Source organism: Perca flavescens, chromosome 5, assembly GCF_004354835.1.
Source record: "Perca flavescens isolate YP-PL-M2 chromosome 5, PFLA_1.0, whole genome shotgun sequence".
Taxonomy (NCBI): Eukaryota; Metazoa; Chordata; class Actinopteri; order Perciformes; family Percidae; genus Perca; species Perca flavescens.
In genome coordinates, this window is record NC_041335.1 from 15,270,700 (window position 1) to 15,293,475 (window position 22,776).

The following is a 22,776-nucleotide window of genomic DNA, read 5'->3' on the forward strand; positions in this document are numbered from 1 at the left end:
CACACTTTTTAAAAAATCACTTTGTTTCTTGCTCTGTAACTCTGTAACCCCTTTGCGTTTCCTTTCCTTCCTACAGAAATTGCTCTAGCTCTCACTTATGTCAGGGTTCAAATCTCTCCCTGCCCTCTGCTCAAAGCCTGCACATCAAGTCCGAACCTGTTTCTCCTCCTAGAGATCGCACCAGCAGCACGGGGGGCTACGGTGGGGTACCACCTCCTCAGAACCCCTCGTCCCGCCAGGACTCGGGACGCTCCCCTGTTGATAGCCTGAGCAGTTGTAGCAGCTCCCATGAGGGCAGCGACCGCGACGAGCACAGGAATGAGTTCCACTCGCCTCTGGGACTGGCCCGGCCCGCCATGGACGAGCGCGAGAGCCCCTCCATCAAACGGGTGCGCCTGTCAGAAGGATGGGCCACATGATAGCTCTGTCCACTCCCCGGCAGTGCCCCCCTCCGAGTTGCCCTGAGACCCCCCCCTCCCCCCCGACAACGCAGCGTTACGATGCCCCCAAAGTCAGCTCCCTCCTCTTCCTCCTCTCACTCGATATCACGAGTCACTCACCACCCAACCCCATGGCCTCTCTCCTTTTATCTCTGTAACGCTGAAGGAAAGAAAAGGGACAGCCCCTTTTTCAAAAATATGTTTGTAATTTCTTTTCTTTTTTCTTTTCTTTTTGCTGAGTGTGTGTGCTATACATATTGACATTATATAAACCAGTGGGGTGTTGTAATGGGGGTTTGGGAGGGTGGGTGTTGGTTGGGACAGGATCTGGGGGTATTTTTGTTGGGGAACTATGCATAAATTGTATTGTGTGTGGATAAAAAGAATCACGTATGCATATATCTTTACACGTGTGTGTATGTGTACATATATGCATATCAACAAATAATCAAAAAAAAATAGTCAGGTACTCTGTTTCATAAAACGTACTTACACTTTGCCTCAGCGATATATCAGTGACTAGAAAAAAATAAATGAAAAAAAAAATAAAAATAACATGAGAGTGAGTGTGTCCAATGGAAAACACTTTAGCACTTGAGTTGGGCAAACAATACATGTGTACAGTGTCGGTTTCATTGCTATATACCTTCTCTGCAGTTCTCCCTTGCAAAAATGTGTGTTAACATTAGATGATGTCATGTTGCAGGTTCAACGTATTTATGTAAATAGTGGGTGAAGGGGGGAAGGGCAGGGGTCAAAAAGTTGCCAGACATTACAAGATTTATTTACTCACGAAATGAAAAGCTATTATGCAACATTTGAAGGATTGTACAGGTAAACAGGCAGACCCAACGCTAGATATGTGGAACCTTTGATTTTTTAGCGCTCCCCTTAAAGAACTGGAGCTGAGCGAGGACCACCCTTTGATCTGAGAGCTACGTTAGTGTAATCAAGAAAACTCTGGATCTAGTATTAATATTCAGTATTAATAAACAAACAAAAAAGGAAAAAATAAAAAACAATTGTACGATACACTTGCTTATATTTTCATATGAAAGGAATACAATGCAAAGCATTTTTGTGGCTTTTTGTAGTTTATATAAGCCAGAATGTGTTTTTGATAGCTTTGCTAATAAGAGATGGATAGTTCACCCAGAGGGGAAATGACAGGGCTCTGCAGCCCTAAGCCATGAAAAAACCGACCCGAGATCCAATGCTTTGCTGAACTGTTTTATCTTTGTAGAGGTTTGTTTTTAAACGTGTATTTCTAATTATATATAATAATGGTAATATTAAGATTCTTTAAAAAAAAAAAACAATCTGTGAAATTAACATGCTTGTGTATAGCTTTCTAATATATGAATATATATACTAATGATTTCTTTTTTTTTTTTTTTTTCTTGGTTTCTTAGTGGAGTTTCTATGTGCAGTTGCACATGTTGTCTGGTTTGTTTGATTTGAGCCCTGAACAGTGCTGTTCAGGCGTGTATTTAGTCTAACCTTAAAAACCAGCTGGAGAGCATTGCCAGGGTTTGTGTGACGGAGGAGAGACAGGCCTCATTGCTGAAACACAAACCTGTTAGTGGAAAATGTCATGAGACTGGAACTCGGGCTGACACCGAAATACATGTTGACACATGATGTACATGATTGTCATACAGATGAGGAAACGTGGCTGACCCTCAATTCATGTCTAGGTGCATTCAAATGCATCCGATATTTCATTCTTTACCTTAACTATCTAATTTAATAAAGTTAATCTCATAAAACATGTTGTTTTGACATTAGCGGTGTTCTGTTCCATTTCAAATCTTCACCACAAGCCCAGACCCGATCCATACTATTTTTCTTCTGAATCATATTTATGTGATATCATTCTGCAAGTGCGTTACGATTAATTATCCCTGATGATTTTGCAAACCTAATTTGACTCGACGTCGTCCTGTGTCTCTTTATGTTCCACTCTTCAAACCGGGGTTCTGCGTCATTTAACACACGTCACATCATGACGGTTCAGTGTCAGATACACAAGGACATATTGATCATGCTGGTATGAAAGAAGCACAATTGTTTATTTTAAATAAATAGCTGTTTTGATTTTCTCTTTTTTAAACGATGAAACTAGCCACATATCTCTCTGCCTCCCACTCCCGTATCTGCTGTCACTTAAGTGTTATAATATTTTTATGTGCATATTTCATGCAGGTTCACTATGTTGTTACTGTATACAGTCTGTGTAGTCAAACAGGGGCAGAGCCTCTATAATGGTGTTCTTCTCTTTTTTTTATTTTATTCAATACAAAAAGGTTGAGAAAAAAAATAAACATGATGTTTCAGGCAGCGTAAGTGTGGAGAAACCAAAGCCAGTGGCATTTCTGTGTTGTAAACTCAACTTTTATTTTCACATTCATTTATGGTTTTTTGCAAGCATTGAAACAAGAGAATAAAAGAATTTGCTCAAATGTACAATTGGTTTCACATTTCAATCTGAGTCAGTCAAATGTAGCTTCAGTAACAATACCAACCACAGTACTCTACCTGTTTTGTCGCTCATTTGTTTCCCTGTGCATTGAAAAGGTTATACTCACAAAGGTATTTTGTATTTACAGTTTGCTCAGAATCGACAGAATCATTCAGGCTTGATCATGTGCAATGTGTGCTTATTGTCCACTTGATCAAACACCATACATTAATTATCAGGCTTCTTAATAACTGATTGAAATAATGCCAACATGTCCTGATGGCTGATTAAAGTGCTGTAGTTTTGACAAAAATTTGAACCAAAGACACAGAGAGAATATATATATATATATATACATATATCTTTGTTTTTTTTCTTCTCATGTGATAGTACATTTCAAGGCGTTCTTTTTCATCACCTGTTGATCAGTTGTTCTGTCATTATTATAATAGACTAAATGTTGGTACCTCAAAATTGACCCAAGCAGTTACCTCAGCTGATGTTTTGATAAGTCACTTGCAGTGTAAAGGGGAGACCATACACCTGTACAGCCATGTGTAATAACCATGTAATACCATTGCTAAAGGTCCCTACATTCAAATGGGATTCCTTGTTGCTCCACCGTGTTTGTGGTTTATTTAAGTTGTACTCAAAAGCTTTTTTTTTGTTTTTGTTAAAGAGTAATGTGTTAAAATGCTTAAAAAGTCAGTGTGTAGTATCCAATGTAGCTTGTATAAACCTGAAAATGAGGGAAGTTTGGAACTAATGTTTTCTGGAACGCAAGAGCGGCTTTCAGCGGCATAAGCTGGCCTTTGTCGCCACTTGAGTCTAAAATGGTATTAAATTAAATCCACATCTCTGTAACTCAAGGGACTTGATTCAGCTGTATGTAGTGAAAACGTATAGGGATGAAATAAAAGTCTCCTCTGCTGGAGGTAATGGCTATTTGTATTTTGCAGAGATTTCAGTAAAGTTACTGGCTTTCTTAGTTATCCTGATGTGACTTGGTGTGATTTCATTGTGTTTGACTTGTTTCTGCATGCATCTCCAAACGGTGGCTAATGTCACACTGTGCAGACTCAAAACATGTGAAATCCTTCCCTGAATGGAAGTTGGTGCACGGTGCCACATAGCAGCTTGACTTTAAGATACATTGCATGACATTGAAATAATGACAACAGCATCATTTTCACGTTTCTTTCCATTTCCATTTAAGAAGGCATTCTGACATACATTCATGCTGAAGACATTTATTTGACATTTAAAGCCAAGGTTTATCTTACTTACAGTAACATTACAGTTGCTCCCTCTCTCAGTGATACATTAGGCCTTAGGCTTAGACAATTACAAGTGGACATTACATTCACAGGGGAAAAAAAATAATAAAAACACACATGTTCATAAACAATGCAAACACAGTGATCTGCTATCAAAGAGATGTGGAATAATTCCCTTAACACAACATTGAAATGGTCTGGGCCTACTCCAGGACTATCTTACATTCCTGAATAAAAGAAGAAGAAGAAGAAGAAGAAGAAGAAGAAGAAGAAGAAGAAGAAGAAGAAGAAGAAATAAATTCAATAAAACCAGTGATTTCCATTTTTTTTTCTTTTTCTTGTTACCCTGTAACAATCGTGTTACAGCGTGTGTATCTGACGCTATGGAGCTTCGAATAACGCCAGTGGATGACGCATAGCTGGCTTCTGAAGCAGTTCTTTATTAAGAGACGACGGTGTGTTTGCAGTAGGCATCCCCTGTCAACACGTAAACACTCGTTATAAAATGTAGACCCATTTGCTCCCAGCTTTCCTCTCCGCTACATGGCCCGCGTTTTGATATTTAGATTTTCTCTTTACCTAGAAATCTTCAAGTGTTTCTTTTTTTTTATTTAGCCTATCACTTAGACTGTTGTGGATACAGATAAAAACAATCAAATCAAATCAAATGTTTTCATATAGAACCCCTCCCACCAAGTGTATTTGAATTTTGAAAGCGAGCTTTTCGGACCTTTTCTGTTTCCCCATCACTATTGCACTACTCTTTTTTTTATATAGGCTAGTATTAGTATTTTTTTATGGGATTATTGTTTGGTTTCGTTTTTCGTTAGTCTTGGATGCGTAATAGTGTTTTTGAAAGACCAGGCCCACGTCATTAAAAGATGCGATTCAAATCCAGTCTTGATCCTGTCAGGCTGACTTCTCAGAAGACAAACTTATGAAGAAGTATGAGGCTCCGTTCATCTTTTACATCTATTCCGTTTCGGAAAACGTGTGTAGAAACTCGGGGTGTATTCTTTAATTGAATCAGTCCCATCAATTAGCCTACTTTAAATGATTTTAAAAGTGGGTTAGGATGCGTTTACAGACAGTACATGTAACTGTAGGCCTACCTGCAGGTGAAGCCTACATGTAAACCCTTTTTGTTTCATCATCAATTATTCATTTAACATTTTGATTGTAAAATCAACACATTTTTTTCGTAATAAGCCCATTACATTTTTAAAAATGTGTGTGTGTGTGTTTGCGTCGCTTCCCATTATTGTATTAATGAGGGAGTTCGATTTTCCATCTAAAAAGAAGTTAATAGTAAAAGATATATTTTCAGTATCCTATCATATACATTGAAGCTGATTATTTTCTTGTTTTAAACACGCAAACGAACAGAAATAAAAACGTTATAAAACGGTATAACGTTGTGTTAAAACGTTGCCTCAAAGAAACAGATCCAACACAATTTGGATTTTTCTTTTATCTCACAAAAAAAATGTAACTAAAGACACAAACACGTACCTTTATCCTAACAATTTTGCACAAAATCGAAGATAACGAAATCATAGATGCAGTAAAATCTCTCCACAGTCTACAGGCATGCTGCAATCGAAAAAAAGTATACTCTTAAAAAACGCGCTATAATACTATGATTTACGGTACTCAAGAGTTAGTTTATATGACATGCCTGTAACGGTATATTTTCATTGTATTTGCTGTATTACTGCAATCTTCCGATAGGGATATGTGTGTATATGCTGAAAAGCGAGTTTTATGGTTTTAGAGTTTATAGTTTTTTTTTTTTTTTATCTCGACAACATTCCTGCAGTATATATGGAATCTTGTAAACTGTCTTGGCAGGTTACTATAATGCGTTTTCGCAGATTTTAATTAGGCCGCTCTCCATGAAGTCCCTCCACTGCTTTATTGCATTAAGCTTTTGGTGAATTCGAAGGGTTACTTCCAGGAGCCTGAGAGGAAGAAGGCTGATAAAGTCGCTGGAGGCACAATACAATTTATCATCTGTCTGAAATAATCGATTGTGACAACAGTTCTCACTGTTTCCTAAAAGGTCAGACTGATGCAAAACACGTCACCGTTTGAACTGGCAAACAGGATGCTCAGATGTTAAAACGCTGCAGATGCGAGGCAAATAAAAACCAAGAGTAAGGTCAGAGAATATGAAAGAACAAGCACATTAAAGTCTCAATCTAAATAACATTTTATTAAAAAAAAATAAAAAACTCAGCATATTCAAATTAACTAAAAAAAAAAGTAGGCCTAAATAATGTTTTAACACTGCAGAAACCTAAACTGTTGACAATGTGTCCCAGTTTATGCTACAAGTGCCGCATTTTGCAGGATATTTAGACGTCAATCAGGTGTATTATCTTATCTGACTGAGCTGTGCCAATTGATACCTTCAACAAAAACAGGCTACTTCTGCTTTTTTAAGACTGTGCACGTGCATGCACTATTTCACACGCATTTATTTGGCGCCAGCAGGTGTAGCCTACATGTGGTCTACTTCTGTGCCCGTGAAGGCTGGTCCACATTTTCATCAACATTCTCTCAAATCACCGCTAGATGTCACCATTTAGTCGTCTAGTCAAAGCCCCCTTAACCCTCCTCATCCTCTTAAGTCTTTCCTTCGGTCCTTTAGTCTCCAAAGACTTCATGAAGATCGACCACACATAAATAAGCCCTCTCCACTAACTGCTCCACGAACACTGTTTAGTGAGAGATGTAGAATATCCATGCCTGATCATTTCAATCTACACATCCGATTTTAAAAAGAAGAATATGCAATATGAAGTAAAAACAACTGCGACGTAATTATAACTGTTATTATTATTATTATTATTATTATTATTATTATTATTATTATTATTATTATTATTATTATTATTATTACTACTACTACTACAGAGAGGCTAAACAGCTATGGACTTCTGTTTGTATAGCCTATTACTAAAAGGGGAAAAGGGTTCATTATTGCACGAGGCACCTCCTTCACAACTGCATGTATGCTTTTGAAATAAAAAGCATGGCTGATTCTTTAACCTGGAGGTGTTTTATTACTCTAATTTGGAAAACACAGTTTCCTGTGCCACACCAGGCTCGCCTGTTCCTGTTATAAACGGCATCATAAGCTATAAGTTTGGCCACAAACTGGAAGACAATTTTGTTTTTGTTTAATGTATTTTAATACTCCTCACTGGTGATATCTGGAAAGTAAATGGCCGCCCACGCTTATTTCGTTTGCCTTGCTTTAAATGAAACATTTAGCCGAATTATTGGTTGACATTACATCGCCATATAAGAGCATTTTAATATAGAACTGTAAATACAAAAAACTGTCCTATTTAGTTTGTCCCTGTTTTCAACCACAACAACTCGTCTGTTTGGAATCTGCAAGACTGCTGGTTTTCTTTGACTCCCTTCACGCGGCCTGGTGGCTTTATTGGCATAAATCGGCGTTGTATTAAATGCAACCAAGTCGTTTAATCAACGGGAACAGAGAGTGTCCCGGTGTCGATAAATTGTGTCTCTGCTATAGGCATACAATATGAGTCACTCTCTAACTCCCATTAGACACAGACCTGTAGTCCATGGTAGACTATATAGTGTATAAAGGTAAGTAAAGAACTCATGTGATAAGCCTTGCAAATTTTGAAGGTCCACATCTCCCAGAAAGAAGTAATGTTAACGAAATTATTATTTTTAGTGAGAAGATGAGACGCACCAATCGAAAGAATAAGCAGCCTAGGCTATATTAGTTTTGTTAAATCATCAAGCATCCCCTTTCTCGATCCCTTCCTATAGAACTCCTCTCGCGTCATTAAGAACAAATATATCTACATTGTAATGGGAAAAGATATGCCTATAGTTTGATTGTATCCATAGCCGAAGCGTGAAACACTAGAAAGTCGTCGTGAACTTGGTTATTTTCATTTTTGAAGGTAACGAAGGTGTTTGCGCTCTTCTAAGGTGGTGATGGAAACGTGGGCGATACAACAGAGGATGATGGGTTGACAATTTAAGCTTCCCAGGTAGCCAGATTTGAGTAACGAAATACTCTAATATTTCAGTAATGAGTAAAATGTGAGTGGGGTAACGGTCCCCTGTGGCTTCGAATATCTGTACGTGAGCCAGCCTGACCACTGATGTTGAGCCACGAGCAGTTTAAAGAGCCAGGTTGAATGGCGAGAGGAGCAGCCCATAGGGACTGCATCTGCTTTGGCCGATACCAGAAAGTTTGCCCTCCTGGAAAAAAAAAAAAAACGTCCCAACAACTTGATAGAAACGTCACACGAAACCAAGCACCGAATCACAGCAGCAGCAGCACCGTTGGATTTGGTTAATTGGAGGTAAGATTAAAAAAAAAAAAGTTTGATTTAGGACTTCACTGTGGAGTAAGTGCAATTTTGTAAAAGAGAAGAAAAAAAAATCGAAGTAAAGATAGTTGAATGGAAATGTCTGTATTCTATGTTATATTATGTGGTATTATTGTTTTCTAAACGCACTGCACTTGCATGCGCACGCTCGTCCCTGGCACCACTATGCACGCGCGCACGGACGCAGAAGAGACAGCCTGAGCCATTGTAAAGCCTAAATGTCAGCGCTGCGTCACTGGATTTCTTACAAACTGCGCAGGAGACTTTTTGGTTATTAGTTTTCGCACAGCCCGAGTCATTCTCTTGTTATGAGCCAGCCGTGTCGATCTTAAAGTATCACCTCTTCAGTATTACCTCTGAATCTCCTCTATTGTTCGCCCACCAGAGAGCTCTTTGTTCATGCCTGCTGTATATTCAAAGGCTTTCGCCGATTTACATAATTCAGATTAGAGAAAATCGTTAAACCATTAAAACCAAAATGCCGCCGATATCGTGCCATTGTAGTCAACATCACATTAACCGAAGTCTGAGATTTTAGGTATAAAATGAAATCGCCATAACAGGCTATAAACAATGGCTTTACATCGATCTAAACGCAGAATCGTGTAAAAATAAACACTGAGCGATAGGTATGCAATGCAAATCTGTCCACTGAATATGCATCAATATTAAAAATAATACGCACACCAGAACCAACGGCGTCGGAGAATTGAGAATGGCGGAGCGGGTCGTCTCATTACGCATGGGCGGTTTTCCACGCAGGAGCCATGGTTCCCCTTCTCTTCATCTCTCCCTTCTGTCCCGTTCACATTAACGAAGCCTCTTGGAAAAACAAACAAGGCTGGCTTTCAAAACGGCAATCAAAGACCCAAGAACTGGCTGGGGGGGAATTACTCCGACTGCGGCCGGGCGGACTATGTAGTAAGCGGGATTTGCATATTTTGATGCGCTAATTGCCTTGATGTATTTAAATATGGCTGCACGTAGCTGAAATGCTTGTCTACGTCATTGAACGTGCCCTCGCTGTTAAACTAAAACGTGAATTCAGTTGATTCAAATGGATACGCCTGCAATTAAGAGGGAGGGAGCGTGGGGGGAGTAATAGGAGAGAGGATGCTCTGCGTTCCCAGTTTGCTGTCTTTTCAGTCACATTATGATTTTTTGACATTTGCAATTTTCTTATAAGACATTCAGAAAAATAACATTTTGAAAAAAAATTGGATTTTTCTAATATCTGAAAACTGTGACCTGACGCTTTTGCGCCAGAGACAGAGAGAAGTGGTATTCTTGCAGAGTGAAAAGCGCTCCAAGACATTTCGCTGAAAAGTCGAGCTTTATAATATATTAACAAAAACAACCAAAAAAAAGTATGTCATCACCAAGAAAAGACACGGGCTATAGGCTACTGACAAGTAGGTCACCTCATTCTAACTTTTCTGTGTGAAAGATTTCTCTTATCTTTCTTTTCCCTTCTCTCTCTAGGGGTGTGTGTGTGTGTGTGTGTGTGTGTGTGTCTGTGTGTCCACTTTGGGAGGGGGCACGCGCGCTTGTGTGAGAGTCTTACAAGATTACCTCTTATTAGGATAGTGGGAGCAAGGTTACATTTATAGGTCCAGCAGGCCTATACTGTACACACAGCCCAAATCAAACATTTTGAATGAAGTTTAAAGAGCCGTGTTTCCCGTTTTCTTTTTATGAATGATAGACCTCATTCGAGACTTAGTTTGGGAATTGCATGTAGCAAATCATTTCCCCTCTGTCTGAAAACCGGTAAATTCGTTCCGTTTGTCAAAGCGTCTTAGCGAAGCGCCTGCAGCAAATTCATTACCACCCAACTGCGGGGCTCACTTCGTAACCTGGTCAGGGAGAAGGAGGGAGAGGTCCACGCCAAACCACGGACAATGCTGCCTCAGTTCGGGCGTGCAACAAAAGAACCGAGGGAACTTGTTTGAATTTCAGAGCACGTCCTCTCTTCACACAGAAGGATGGACTTTATATCCCCTCCTACCCCCCACCACCTCCTCATCATCACCTCCTCCCTCCTCATCCCACCGCACCACCAACGGGGAGTGTGGGTGGGGGTAATGTGGGGGGGAAGGACGACTTGCACACGAGAGCTCAACTGTGCATGCACTTTTCTATTTGGTGCTTGTAGACGTTATGGGAAAGTTGTCTCTCTCTCTAGATCTCTCTCCCCATCCCTCCCTCCCTCCTTCCCTTCTCCTTCTCCTCCTCCTCCTCCTCCTCCTCCCCTTGTCTTCGTCTATCATGTGCTTGGGATATGCTCATGCTTTGCACAGAGCAGCCGAAGCACGCCTAAATGCAGGCTACTGTGTGTTAGCGGCAATTTTAAAGTGATGCCCCCCCACCACCCCCACCAAATAATACGGCTGGGATATTTGAGGGGAACATATACCACATCACGGTACACACGGACCCAACTGAACACCGCTGTTCTTTTCCTGCTTGGGACGCTTTCTGGTTGTTTGCAGTGATTTGACTCACCTTTAGGAAGTAAGTGCAACTTTTGTGCCTCTTTTAATAGGCTGCGTGGATGCAATCGTGTGCGTAAAGGTTTCTCATGTGCGCAAAAGTTAAATATAAGGCTATCGATATGAAATATACAGTGATTGTTGTATTAAGAGTTGACAAGGAATCAGTACTCGTGGTGAGATTCCACGTACTTAGAATGAAATGTGAAGTTTGTGAATGTTTCCTCGCAGTTTGGAATTAGGGCGCACTGATTAGACTTTTTGGAACCTTTAAAAGGCAACTGTATATACTCCAACTGACCGGTAACTTAGTAAAGTCTGTCTCATGTATGTGATATAATGACGACTTTAATATTGTGCACTTTATGGCCGGCTTCTCTACTTGTATCCTGCCTTCTGCAATTAAGTTCACTTTAGACTTTATTCGGCAGTATTTCTAAAGCAGTCTCTGGTTATCTGCTTTTGTTCCTCTAGTTTAAAAAACCCCGAACATATTGATAAGAACTGTATTGCCAGAAATTATCATTATTATTAGGCCTATATACAAGTGAAGACACTGTCTGTGTTATTATTAGTGTGGACTCGATACCGTGTTAGAAATGTCATTTCGGGAGAGATGTGTTTGAGATAAGGCTATTTCAGAGAAAGGATTAAAAAAAAATGGACAGACTCATTTACGTGCAGAAACACATCAGCAAATCACATACAAATTGCGAGATAATTTTTTTTCTACAGAAAACGAGTTGAAATGTGATGAAACAAAAGTAGACATTTCGGTTTACGTTGAATGAATGAGGTCCAAAGACCAAAATCGTCACACAATGTATGTTTATCCATGTGTTATTGCGCACGAAAGCCTCGTTTGTTCAAATTATATAGCTAATAATACGAATAGAGCACTGTGTCATTAACCCTCACTGAAATACACCTTATTACCTATTTCAAGAGGATCAGCAGGTTGTAAGTTTGAAAAATGGTGTGCAGTGATTAAATCATGGCCTCTGTGTGGGAGGCCTATTCTGAAGCCTCCTTTACCCTAATGAGGTGTGCTTTATAATGTTGAGCTTAATGATATCAGGTTAGCCTTACGGTTTACTACTCATCAGCTCCACATCAGGGGGATTGAATGATTGTGGATGGGTGACAATTGGCATGCAAGAAATAAGAGATGAACAATGTATGCGTAAATTAGTGAATTTGGAGTATTTCCTCTTACACAAGTGCCATTTGGACACATTCTTGTGTCATATGTTGCAGGTGGAATATGGTATAAAAGGGGCGACTTAAACATCGAAATAAGAATGCAGTAGATTGGCTGAACATTTGAGGGACAAAGTGCTGTTCAGTAAGTAATCCCTTATTGAAATGCACAGGCCTTGTGACTCATGATTGCTCATTAAAACACCTCTGCTTTGCCCCTCCCACCGACGAAACGAGAGTAAACTTGAGAGCCAGATCTAAAACTGTAGCAAGTAAATGGGACACCTGAAGAAAAAAAAAAGCTGATGATGCCAGTTACAAATAATACGGTGTTAATTTGTCATCCCCTGATAGTTCACGTCTCCTGTCACACGCACACGCGCGCACACACACACACACACACACACACTCACAAGGTCTCACTCATATGCAGACACACATGAATTGAGTCGATTGCTGTCAAAGGCTAACTTTTTCTCCTCAACTGCGAGTGTATTATGGTCCGAACAGAATCAAAGTTGTGCACAAGGTAGTACCATAAACGGACTCAGTAGCCTGCAGTTGCATGCGCCTGCCCATGATCCATCACATGTTCCACTGTTTGTTATTGTTGACCCACTTCCAAAGAGCCTAGGCTATATTGTAACCCATTTGTGCTAAACTATCGGTTAACTACTTACAGTTCTGTGGGGTTGACACGCGTACACGGCGAAGCGCTTGGGCTATATTTCGCATGAGGCGACACCGCGAGCCTACATGAATACCTTTGTAGTCTATACCCTTCGAATGCGACCATGGCATTACAAACGCGGGGCTACAATAGTAAGGAATTCGACGCGAAATCAAGTACGTGAGAGCAATTTAACTCATACGGTGGTACCGCATATATGAGAAGGAGAGCAATGAGCGAGCGAGTAGCGTGTTACTGCGAATAGGAAATGTAGCCTACATTGGATAGACAGCAGACGCTGGCGCTCCGGCTGCTCCAGGATGCTCTCTTGTTTCATTTTTATTGTTTAAATTAAATGCGATCGCATCGTCTCTTAAAAGCAGTTAGATCGCTCTCTTTCTGTGTAAAAAAAAACACATGGATTCCCTGCCATCCATTCCCATCCCTGTGTGCAGACTGGTCGATGCAAGGCGGACTTATTCCAGCGCGTCTCAGTGTAATGGATGGAGATTGTGCATGGATAGGAGGGTGCATTTGCGATTTTTTTTTCATGACATCACCGCAGTTACATTGTCGTGGTCCGAGGCCTTTGACCTCACCGGGGTTGGTCCATATTTTGGCCACCCCCAGCCCCCCTATCGTTTGGGGATGGCCCTTATTCCCCCACTCTTTTCAGACCGACCGACCATGCAGCCTGCAGAACGGACCCTTTGGCTCAGAGTCATCGGCTTTATCTCTCCTTACGTACATGCTGGATGTGAACGGACAACTTGACACTCTCTTTGGCCAAAAAACAAGCTCCTGTCTTCATAATCCGAAACATTTGCGTCGTAATTCCCTGTTCCGTTATTGCACTTTCCACAGGAAACCGGATTTTCCCCTTCTCTGCCGTGTTTCTTCTCCGCCGGCCTCACAGGATATCTATTGCTACTGCCACAACGACTTAATAGAGGCGAAAGAGCCTTTTGTGGGATTGGAGCTATTTGCATTGCAAATTAGGGCCCCTGTGCAAGGATGACTGCACCTTACCCGCGATTTTCAAGGCCTACTTCAAGTCTGTAATATTGGGTGATGTCAAGTGAATATGACATTAACATTGGGATTATATATCATTTTTCGAAGAATTGCCACCTTTTTACGCCGGGTGTATAACAGTTTGGGCTGTGCAATAGTGGCCCTCAATGGCAAAAAGGGAATATAAGGAATATAATGCACATTGTGACTTGAAAAAGGACACTGATGACTTTTGCTTAATATAGGCTATTTATATTCGGAGAGATGACAACTTGCAAGGAGACCAGAAGAGGAAATGTACACGTGGATTATTGCTGAAGATTGGGAAGTGGGTTGTTATCTTTGGTTATCTAGCTGTATGAGTGTTCTGCTCGTCATAAAGCTAGATAACCGAAAGTAAAAACTACTTCCAGACTCGTCGAGGACTTGTGGAGGACTCATGACATATTACTCAATTTTCCCACGGACCAGAGATTGTAGATGCTATTCATATAAGTGATTTTACTTTTATATTATTATGATTGATTTTGTCTTGTTTCCCCACAATGTACATATTCGAGTTGATGGGCTAAGTTTGAGATTGTCACCAGGAGGGGACAGCTTTCTTTAATCTTTGTGATTCACTTTTTCAGAGACCATAATGTACATTATTGTTGTACACACGTCCACCCATCCATATTAAATCTCACACACACACACACACACACACACACACACACACACACACACACACACACACACACACACACTAAACACACTAAACACACTAAACTTCCCTTCAGGCCTGGTATTGCATGTTAATATTTATAGCATATTTTATCGTAACATGAGGTATGGTTTTGAATATTATTTAATTAGAATGAAATTTCAACTTGCCTCATCTTGAGCATTTCATGGAAATGAAAGAGTGACATTTGGGGCTTATGTAGAAACCCACGTGTGCGCCTCCGTGCTTCTTATTTCAGCATGATCGAGTCCGGCCAGGAAACGGCGCTGGCATCCCAAACAGTAATAATTAGGATGGATACTGAACTGACAAAAATGGAGAGAGAGAAAGAGAGAGAGAAAGAGAGAGAGAGAGAGAGAGAGAGGTGGGGAGTGGGGTTAGGAGAAGGAGGGAGGTGGCAGAAGAGAGAGGACAGGAGGGAGGGAGTAAGGGGATTGGGGAAATGTGGGTGGGGGGGTCGGGCCTGCTTAATTGATTCCGTTAACCGCAGTGCAGGAGATGTGAACGACTGGACGATCCCATTCCCACGCTCGGTGGGGCAAGTGGCAATGCCATGCCCGGGCCCAATATGACAGACAGCGCCGTGAGGGCCTGGAGGGGCTGGGATGGGGGATGGGGGCCGACATGGGTCATGAAAAGACGTCAAGTGCACCAGACTCATCTGCATCCCCAAAGAAAGAGGCGACGTTTCCCAGCCCCAGCCGACGCGGCGCTCCTAAACTTGGAGTAGTAACGGTTTTGAATGCGTAATGTCTCGCCAATTGTACTGATAATGAGGACTTTGGGTCATTATCTTAAAACTATGCGGGTTTATGAATTTGAAAAGGGATGTGCTGCTACTCTGTAATCCTGCATGGCCCCCACTCCGGCGCGCGAAACCAGGTGTTGGATTTCTCCTGAGAATTAGGAACAGTGCAGATAATGTTGCATAAAGAAGTCTGGGGCAGTTGAATAGTTGACATTTATGGGAATTGTGTATATTTGAACTTGACAATGAACGGATAGGATTAGTTAGGAGCATATTATTTAACAACATACTTATAATATTTATGGGGGATATAAGTGCAATATTGGTAGTTGAGTTGTTTAAGGATAAACTCAACTCTTACAATAATGACACATATTGTATTAGGTCAAAGAACACATGGCCCTTCTCAATAAAATAATAATAATAATAAAAAATAGGCTATATGGTAGGCTATAAAGGATGTAGACTTTCATTAACGCGAGATATGGCTCTTGTTGCTGAGGTTGCACTTATTTTATTATAAATAAGTGATGTAGTTTCATGCACACTTGATGTGACTGTTACGCTCTTGACGATTGCTGCATCTGTCAGATGGTAGGCTGTTTCCTGCATAGACCACGTGTTTAAAACAGGCTTGATCGTTTTATTGACGTGTTTTGACAATTTAAGAATGCACTTGTATCTTCATTCATTAGACCCTAGAGAGTGTGTAGCCTATGTCTTTTGAAAATATCTGATTAAATCATAGTTCAAGTTCAGCGAAGGCCTATGTTCAGAAATCTTGGAGGCTGTTTTATTTGTTGTTTTTTTTGCAATAGAGTGAGGATTCAAGTGCAGTGTTAAACAGAGCCACAGTGGCTGAATTCAATACCGCCTTCGCTGAAAAGGTCTCTTGCCGACTTTCTCACACCGTCAGACAAAACTAGTGTCTCTTGTTTCCGACCCCTGTCAAAGACGGCATACAATACCAGGTCGTTTACCCGAAAGAAAATTTGAGAACACAATTTGGTTTGAGCAGCACTGAATAAAACAAGTCTTATTGTCCTCGGTTAAGTCGATTGAATTAGTCGTCTAGCTGTATGAAAGGGAACGCTGTTTTCAAGTCTGGGGGCCACACTAAATGTCAACCCAGTAGAAAAAAAAAAAAAAAAAAAAAACATAGTATCTGTAACTAAGCCATCTCATATCATTCACTACATTTTCTACAACAGCACGTGTGCTTCTCTCACAAAACCTGTACAGTTTTTCTATTTTTCTTTTCTTACAATAGTTCTTCACTCAAACAAGACATTGAGTAAATACACTCTTGTTTATTTATATTTAAGCATATGTTCATCAGATGCACTGTATTTTTATAGAGGTTAAAGAGGCATAAGTCAGTATGCACAAGATAAACTGGCTGGATTCATCCCCAACACTGACCTGTAGGTCCATCCTTCAAAGCATCAATTTAAAAAAAAAGGACCATACACAGTCCACAGGAAATGCAATGCAATACTGACATGTACTGTTAGCAGAAGAGAGCAGCATCACATGTCTCAAACAGCTGCAAAACACACTTGCATGCATCTCCCTTCCACCTTAAGTACTCCTGGGCTGCATGGAGGAGAGATGCAGTATGGTTTGGCAGCAGTTTGCAGGTCTTTACTGCCTGTCTCTGGAGATTGAGTAAATCTCACCAATGGTTCACATTAGTGCTTTTTATGAACACTGACAGCCACTGCTGCCTTGAGTTCTTAGAAATAATGAACTGTACAGTATTCTCTATCAGTGATGATGAGGTGGACTCCATATCTAAATTTCAAATGTACCTGATAGTGTAAAGGTGCACTTCCACCGTTCCCTGTGTCTTTAGAAATGAGGCTGAATTGTGTCTTCTAGTGTGTGAGGTATGCTTTTATATTATTTATAGAAGTGTTTCCGCCATTCAAGCATGCTGGTGAGAAAGAAAGGCCCTGCCATTCATTTCACAGCACCCCATATTTTCATATATATAAACATAGCCGTGTGATTTGACTATGCGTGTTGAAATGGGTGTTGACGGTCCCCTTTCCTTCTCCTCAGTAAATAGGGGCTACGCGCTTGGCTGTGCCCTCCTTCCACGCTCACACACACAGTGCACCGCAGCCATTGTTGTCACGTGATTTGTTAAGTAACAAAACCATGGCGACCATGGAAGGTGTTTTCATATTCATTGGATGGGCAATCAGCATATTTTATGTGAGCGTGCCCGGGGTTTATATGTGCTTCCTCTGTGCATCAGCTCTGTGTATGGCAGGTGCAGTATTAGGTTCATAATGTGTATCGGCCCAGGGTAATTCCTGTGCCAGACAAAGGATATGAATACTGTATTGTCGTCATATGGGTGCCATTTGTGTATATGTGTTGCATGGCTGTATTTTTTTGTTACTAATTGCGGCCTACTCCCAGATGTTTTGCAATAACAAAGTGGTTAGTTATTTATCTATAGGAAAAGTTGTCATATTCCGAGCTACCATGAAGCATCATGCGCCATATTAGCTACAGTCAAAATGATTTTGTCCAGGTTAACTGAGCAGAAATGCATGACTATATTCGTGCTGAGAGAGGCTCCATTTGCATTTATGTATGTATGTCTGTGTTTGCATGTGTGTATGTTTTCCTGTGCGTTTGTCTCTGTGATTAACGGACCCAGGCGTCTCGGATAGCTATTCAGGCTACTACATCATGTTGATGAAAGGGAACAATAGCTGTGTCTCAGTCAACAACGTCTGTCTGTCTGGCTTTGGCCATGTCTCTCTCTTTCTCTGTGTGTGTGTGTGTGTGTGTGTCTCCTGGACATGAACTTGAACTTGAGACAGGCAGCCAGACGCCATCTGTGCACCAGGGGTAATGAATTCAGTGCATTCATGGCTGTAGAGCAAGCCAGGCCACTGCCACCTATTGATGAGCAGATGACCCCTATAGTCTGAGTTAGCTCTTCATCACTAATAGAATTCAACAATACCAGCTGGTAGTAGGGGAGTTTATTTTGGCTGTTTGCCTAAAGAGAAATAAGAGTAGTGGTGTGCCAGCAGTAGCAGAGTTTACATGCATGTGTGCAGTCAGTGTGCGTGCTTGCCTGCGTTTGTATGCTTGTCAGTGGTTAAACATGTCTGCATGAAGCCCTGCATGTTTTCCCTCCTGTTTATCTTTGTCTCACTATATAGCTCTTGCAAATTAATTGACATACACTCTTTCCCTTCCCATATACTGGCCCTTTCCCCATTAAAGCACTGGCCTGCTATTTTAACGACACAGCCATGCTGAATTTATTGCCTTGATAATTGAAAGGGCCGGTTCAGTATCCCCCCTGATAAAGGGTAGTAAGTGAATGAGGCATAAACCTTAAACAAGCCAGGCACAATGTGAATTCCTGCAGGCCCTCCTTCTCCTCCACCTCCTCCTCCTTCTCTTCCTCCAGCTCAAGCTTCTGTCACAATCACAAGCGCACGCGAACACACGCATGCGCACACACAATAAGGCTTTTCCCTCTGGTTGGTGTCGCCACGGCAACGGTAGGTGAGATCACCGTGCGCATGGCAGCATCAGCCCCTGCCAATGCAGGACAGATTCTTGGTTTCTGTGTGTGTGTGTGTGTGTGTGTGTGTGTGTGTGTGTGTGTGTGTGTGTGTGTGTGTGTGTGTGTGTGTGTGTGTGTGTGTGTGTGTGTGTGTGTGTGTGTGTGTGTGTGTGTGTAGAGTGCTCTGTGTAAAAAACCATAATGCCACCCACTCCCTCCCTCAATGGCTCAATGTAGACACATTATAGTGTTCAAATGAGTTTCCTGTCACGTAACCGCGCATGCATTGGTTGATTGATTTAGATTAAGTTTCTCTAGTTTTCTCCATGAATTGAAGTCATAATGTTAATTAAACTGCTGAATGAATTGGGAGAGTCTGAGGTTGTGATTTGTGTGTGAGGCAAAACAAAGTCTGAGATTGTAAATTTGTCTTTACACACATACTGACACACACAAACGCTCAAAAGGCGCCATCGGCTTCATTAATGGTGTCAATGCCGATTTACAGGGATCTGATGGTCCTCTCTCCATAACAAACTAGCCAGCCATAACTTGCCAATAATCCACTGAGGAATGTTATGGTTAGGTCCATTTTAATGACATCATGCATGGCCACTTGAGCGTCTTGTGGGGAGCAGCGGGCATGCTGTGCTCTGCCACGCTGTATGGCCCTCCCATCAGCTAACTGCATGGATGTGCATGGCCGACAAAGATGTATTCCATACGTAACATAATGTGATTGTGTTTGAAAGTGATAGAGTTGTGTTGTCTGTATGGTGTGGGTTTGTTGTTGTCTGACATGATGAGATTATTCAGCTCTTGTGGTATTCAAACGATCTATTTGGTAGTTATGACGCAGAATAATATGCATCTATACAAACTTTTTACAGTTTCCGCTACAAGTGAAACTTGAGAACTAAAAGTGAGTCCTAGAAAATGTGTCAGTGAAACACCACTTTCATGACACAGATGCTCTAAAGCAAATGTTGTGATTATCTATAATTATAGTCAGCCTATTTTAAATTGTGAGCTTGTGTTTATTCCCTTAATTGTCTGTCAAGTTGACAGTTACAACCAAAGTTAAACCAAAATGTTGTTCCAACATCTTAGTCTATATTTTGCCCAAACCTGCCTTATTAATCTAAAATCTCCATCAGTATGCTTGCTAGTCTGCCACACCAATCCCTACATTTCCCTATATAAGTATATTTAGGACCACAGAACTGATCACTGCAATAAGACTCAATCTAGAGGCAAGAAAAGAAAACAGAAAAGGAGATTTTGAGATAAGTCAAACCATACATTTGTGTAACTGTTTTGATTTAAGTAGAATAACTGTCCTTTTTATTCTTTTGCAACATACATAATTACAATCATATGTAGACATTATTAAGATAGGATAGTGGTTATCTTGTCTCAGTTTTTCTCTAACACCCGTAACATTGTTGTCAAGATAATTTTGTCGAATCACAATGTGTAATGCAAGCAATACTGTGTGAGCTGATAATGATTTTTTGCAATCACATCAAAATGTAATATTGCTAAAGTTGTAGGAGAGAATAGGATGCAACATGCCACATTTTACACTTTGTCCCTATGATAATACTGCTAACAACTAATACATTATACTCTTAGTTATGTAGCTGCATGATTAGATATTAGTACTGTGGCAGCAGTAATGCACAATAAGGCTGTATACACAAATGTTACTTTGGCACTACAGGTCTAAAGCTGGCTGTCAGCCTGTCTCCTAGGATATCTGTGCTTCGCTGGCTTTTTATTATGCAAATACTATGCACTATAAATAAATTAGTATAATTGCATCTGAAATATGCTTTGAATCTTCCTCGAAGATGAAAGGGTGTAAATAATATATTTTGTGTTACTGCATTATTCATCCTCTATTAATTACAATCATCGGGGCCCTCAATCTCACCGTGCTATATGCTATACTCTACATTTAAGCGGACTGCATGTAGTTTTTTATACACAGTATACCGTACGTATGTCCACGATCTGTCAGTCTCAAGGTACTTGTTTGTAAATTATAAGTATAATTGTCTCTTACTGTATTCACTCTCAATGTCACATTAGTAATCAATATTAGCATAATGCAGTTTCTAAACCTTAAATGGCTTTTATTGTTGAAATGGTAATTAATTAATAAATTAAGCTCTGACTCAGTAAAAACCCAACATACCCGTATGTATTGTCTGCACATCCCGATTTTTCTTTTTCACATTATGCATAAGCACGTCTGCATTATCATTTCATAGAAGAGGAGGGGCTTCAGAAAAAATTAACTAAGCATAAATACTGTAGTCGTGCTGCCACTACAATTAAAATATGCCCATCTTTGCGCTCTTTGTAAAGCATATGGTATTGAGCCCTAGATGCAATCTGAATACAGGGAACCATTTAAAAAAAAAAAAATGCAGTTCGGCAATTAAATTATATGGGCTCTCGGACTAGAGAGCCAGGACAAGCGAATATAGAATAGTGAGCAGTAGCTGCTACGCTCGCATTAGCATCTGGCCCTTTTATGTAAATTTGATGAGAAAGGACTCATGCATATACGCTAGGGCTGGGGTGTACTCGCCTAATATCCTTATTAAAGAGGGGTGAGTGAAATATTTATTAGGGGGGCTAAGGGTTAAGAAGGGGGGGGTCTGTCCTGTGTTGTCATGAGGACCCGAGGTGGAAGAAGGGGGAAAGGGAGGAGGAGGTTGGCTTTCTCTATGAGTGTCTCTCTCTGCCTCAAGGTGCCACCATCTTAAGGCGTTTGGCAGTAGTGAGAGTGTGAGGAGGGTAGACCTAAAATGTCCGCTGGCATAGACACGCACGCATACACATTAACGAATACACATTTCTGTGTGGCATGTGGACAGGAACACGGAGCTCTGAAAGTCGATTATTCAATTACTGCCATCGGCAGCTCTGCATGCTGAGCGTTTCATTTGCATGTATTAATTCCCTCGATTACTGTCACTTACGAGATTGTTTAGCTTTTAGCTTTCTATTGCACGCCGTTTATAGGGTACGAGCGCTAATACCAGCACCGTCATCAGAACTAACCTGGTATTTACTAATATTTTAAGAATCTTAATTTAACAATTTCTATGTATTTTCAGCCCAAGAAACAAATTTATTTCTTTCAGTTTGACAAAACATTGTAATGGGACACACAAATCTATTTGAAAATAATTTAAGTTACACATAGGCTAATAATGTTTATTTAGTGCAAAGAGTTCATTCAATTATTTGATTGCCGTAATCTTCAACCAGAGCGTGCCCCCTTAAAGTGCCACACATCATAGAAATAACATATAAAAACATATTGTATATGTCACACATCTATCAGTGTACTTACCTCAGTCTTAAGGATAAAGGTGCAGTATTTTACATTTTTTGAACATTTATTGATAAAACGTGTTCTTTTTGTGAGAATATTTATTCAAACGGTTACATAAAAACTGACAATACAAATGCTTTAGAGCAAAGAAAGGAAGTAGGTGACAATATTGCCAAGTTATATAAATCAGCGCTATATCATTTTCTGTCTCCTTCTCTCTTACTCACTATCACTGTCACATACACACACTGTAGCTGACCTCCGCTATCTGTTAATTATCATAAATGTGCTTAGTGAGGCAGCATACACACATGGGCACACACACGGGCACACACACACACACACACACACACACACACACACACACACACACACACACACACACACACACACACACACACACACACACACACACACACACACACATTGTTCAGAAAGATACAGACACAACATTAGCATTCCCTTT

At 40.6% G+C, this 22,776-nt stretch overlaps 1 protein-coding gene across 7 annotated transcripts in view; it reads left to right on the plus strand.

The window, feature by feature from the left end:
• mef2cb (myocyte enhancer factor 2cb) overlaps nt 1-3,893 on the plus strand; it is a 71,794-nt gene extending 67,901 nt beyond the window's left edge. For all 7 annotated transcript variants that reach the window (XM_028578830.1, XM_028578832.1, XM_028578836.1 and 4 more), the window contains one exon: nt 77-3,893. In XM_028578830.1, the coding sequence (XP_028434631.1) occupies nt 77-419 (343 nt within the window). In that variant the 3' untranslated portion in view covers nt 420-3,893. The remainder of the gene's footprint in view (nt 1-76) is intronic.
• The last annotated feature ends 18,883 nt before the right edge of the window (nt 3,894-22,776 follow it).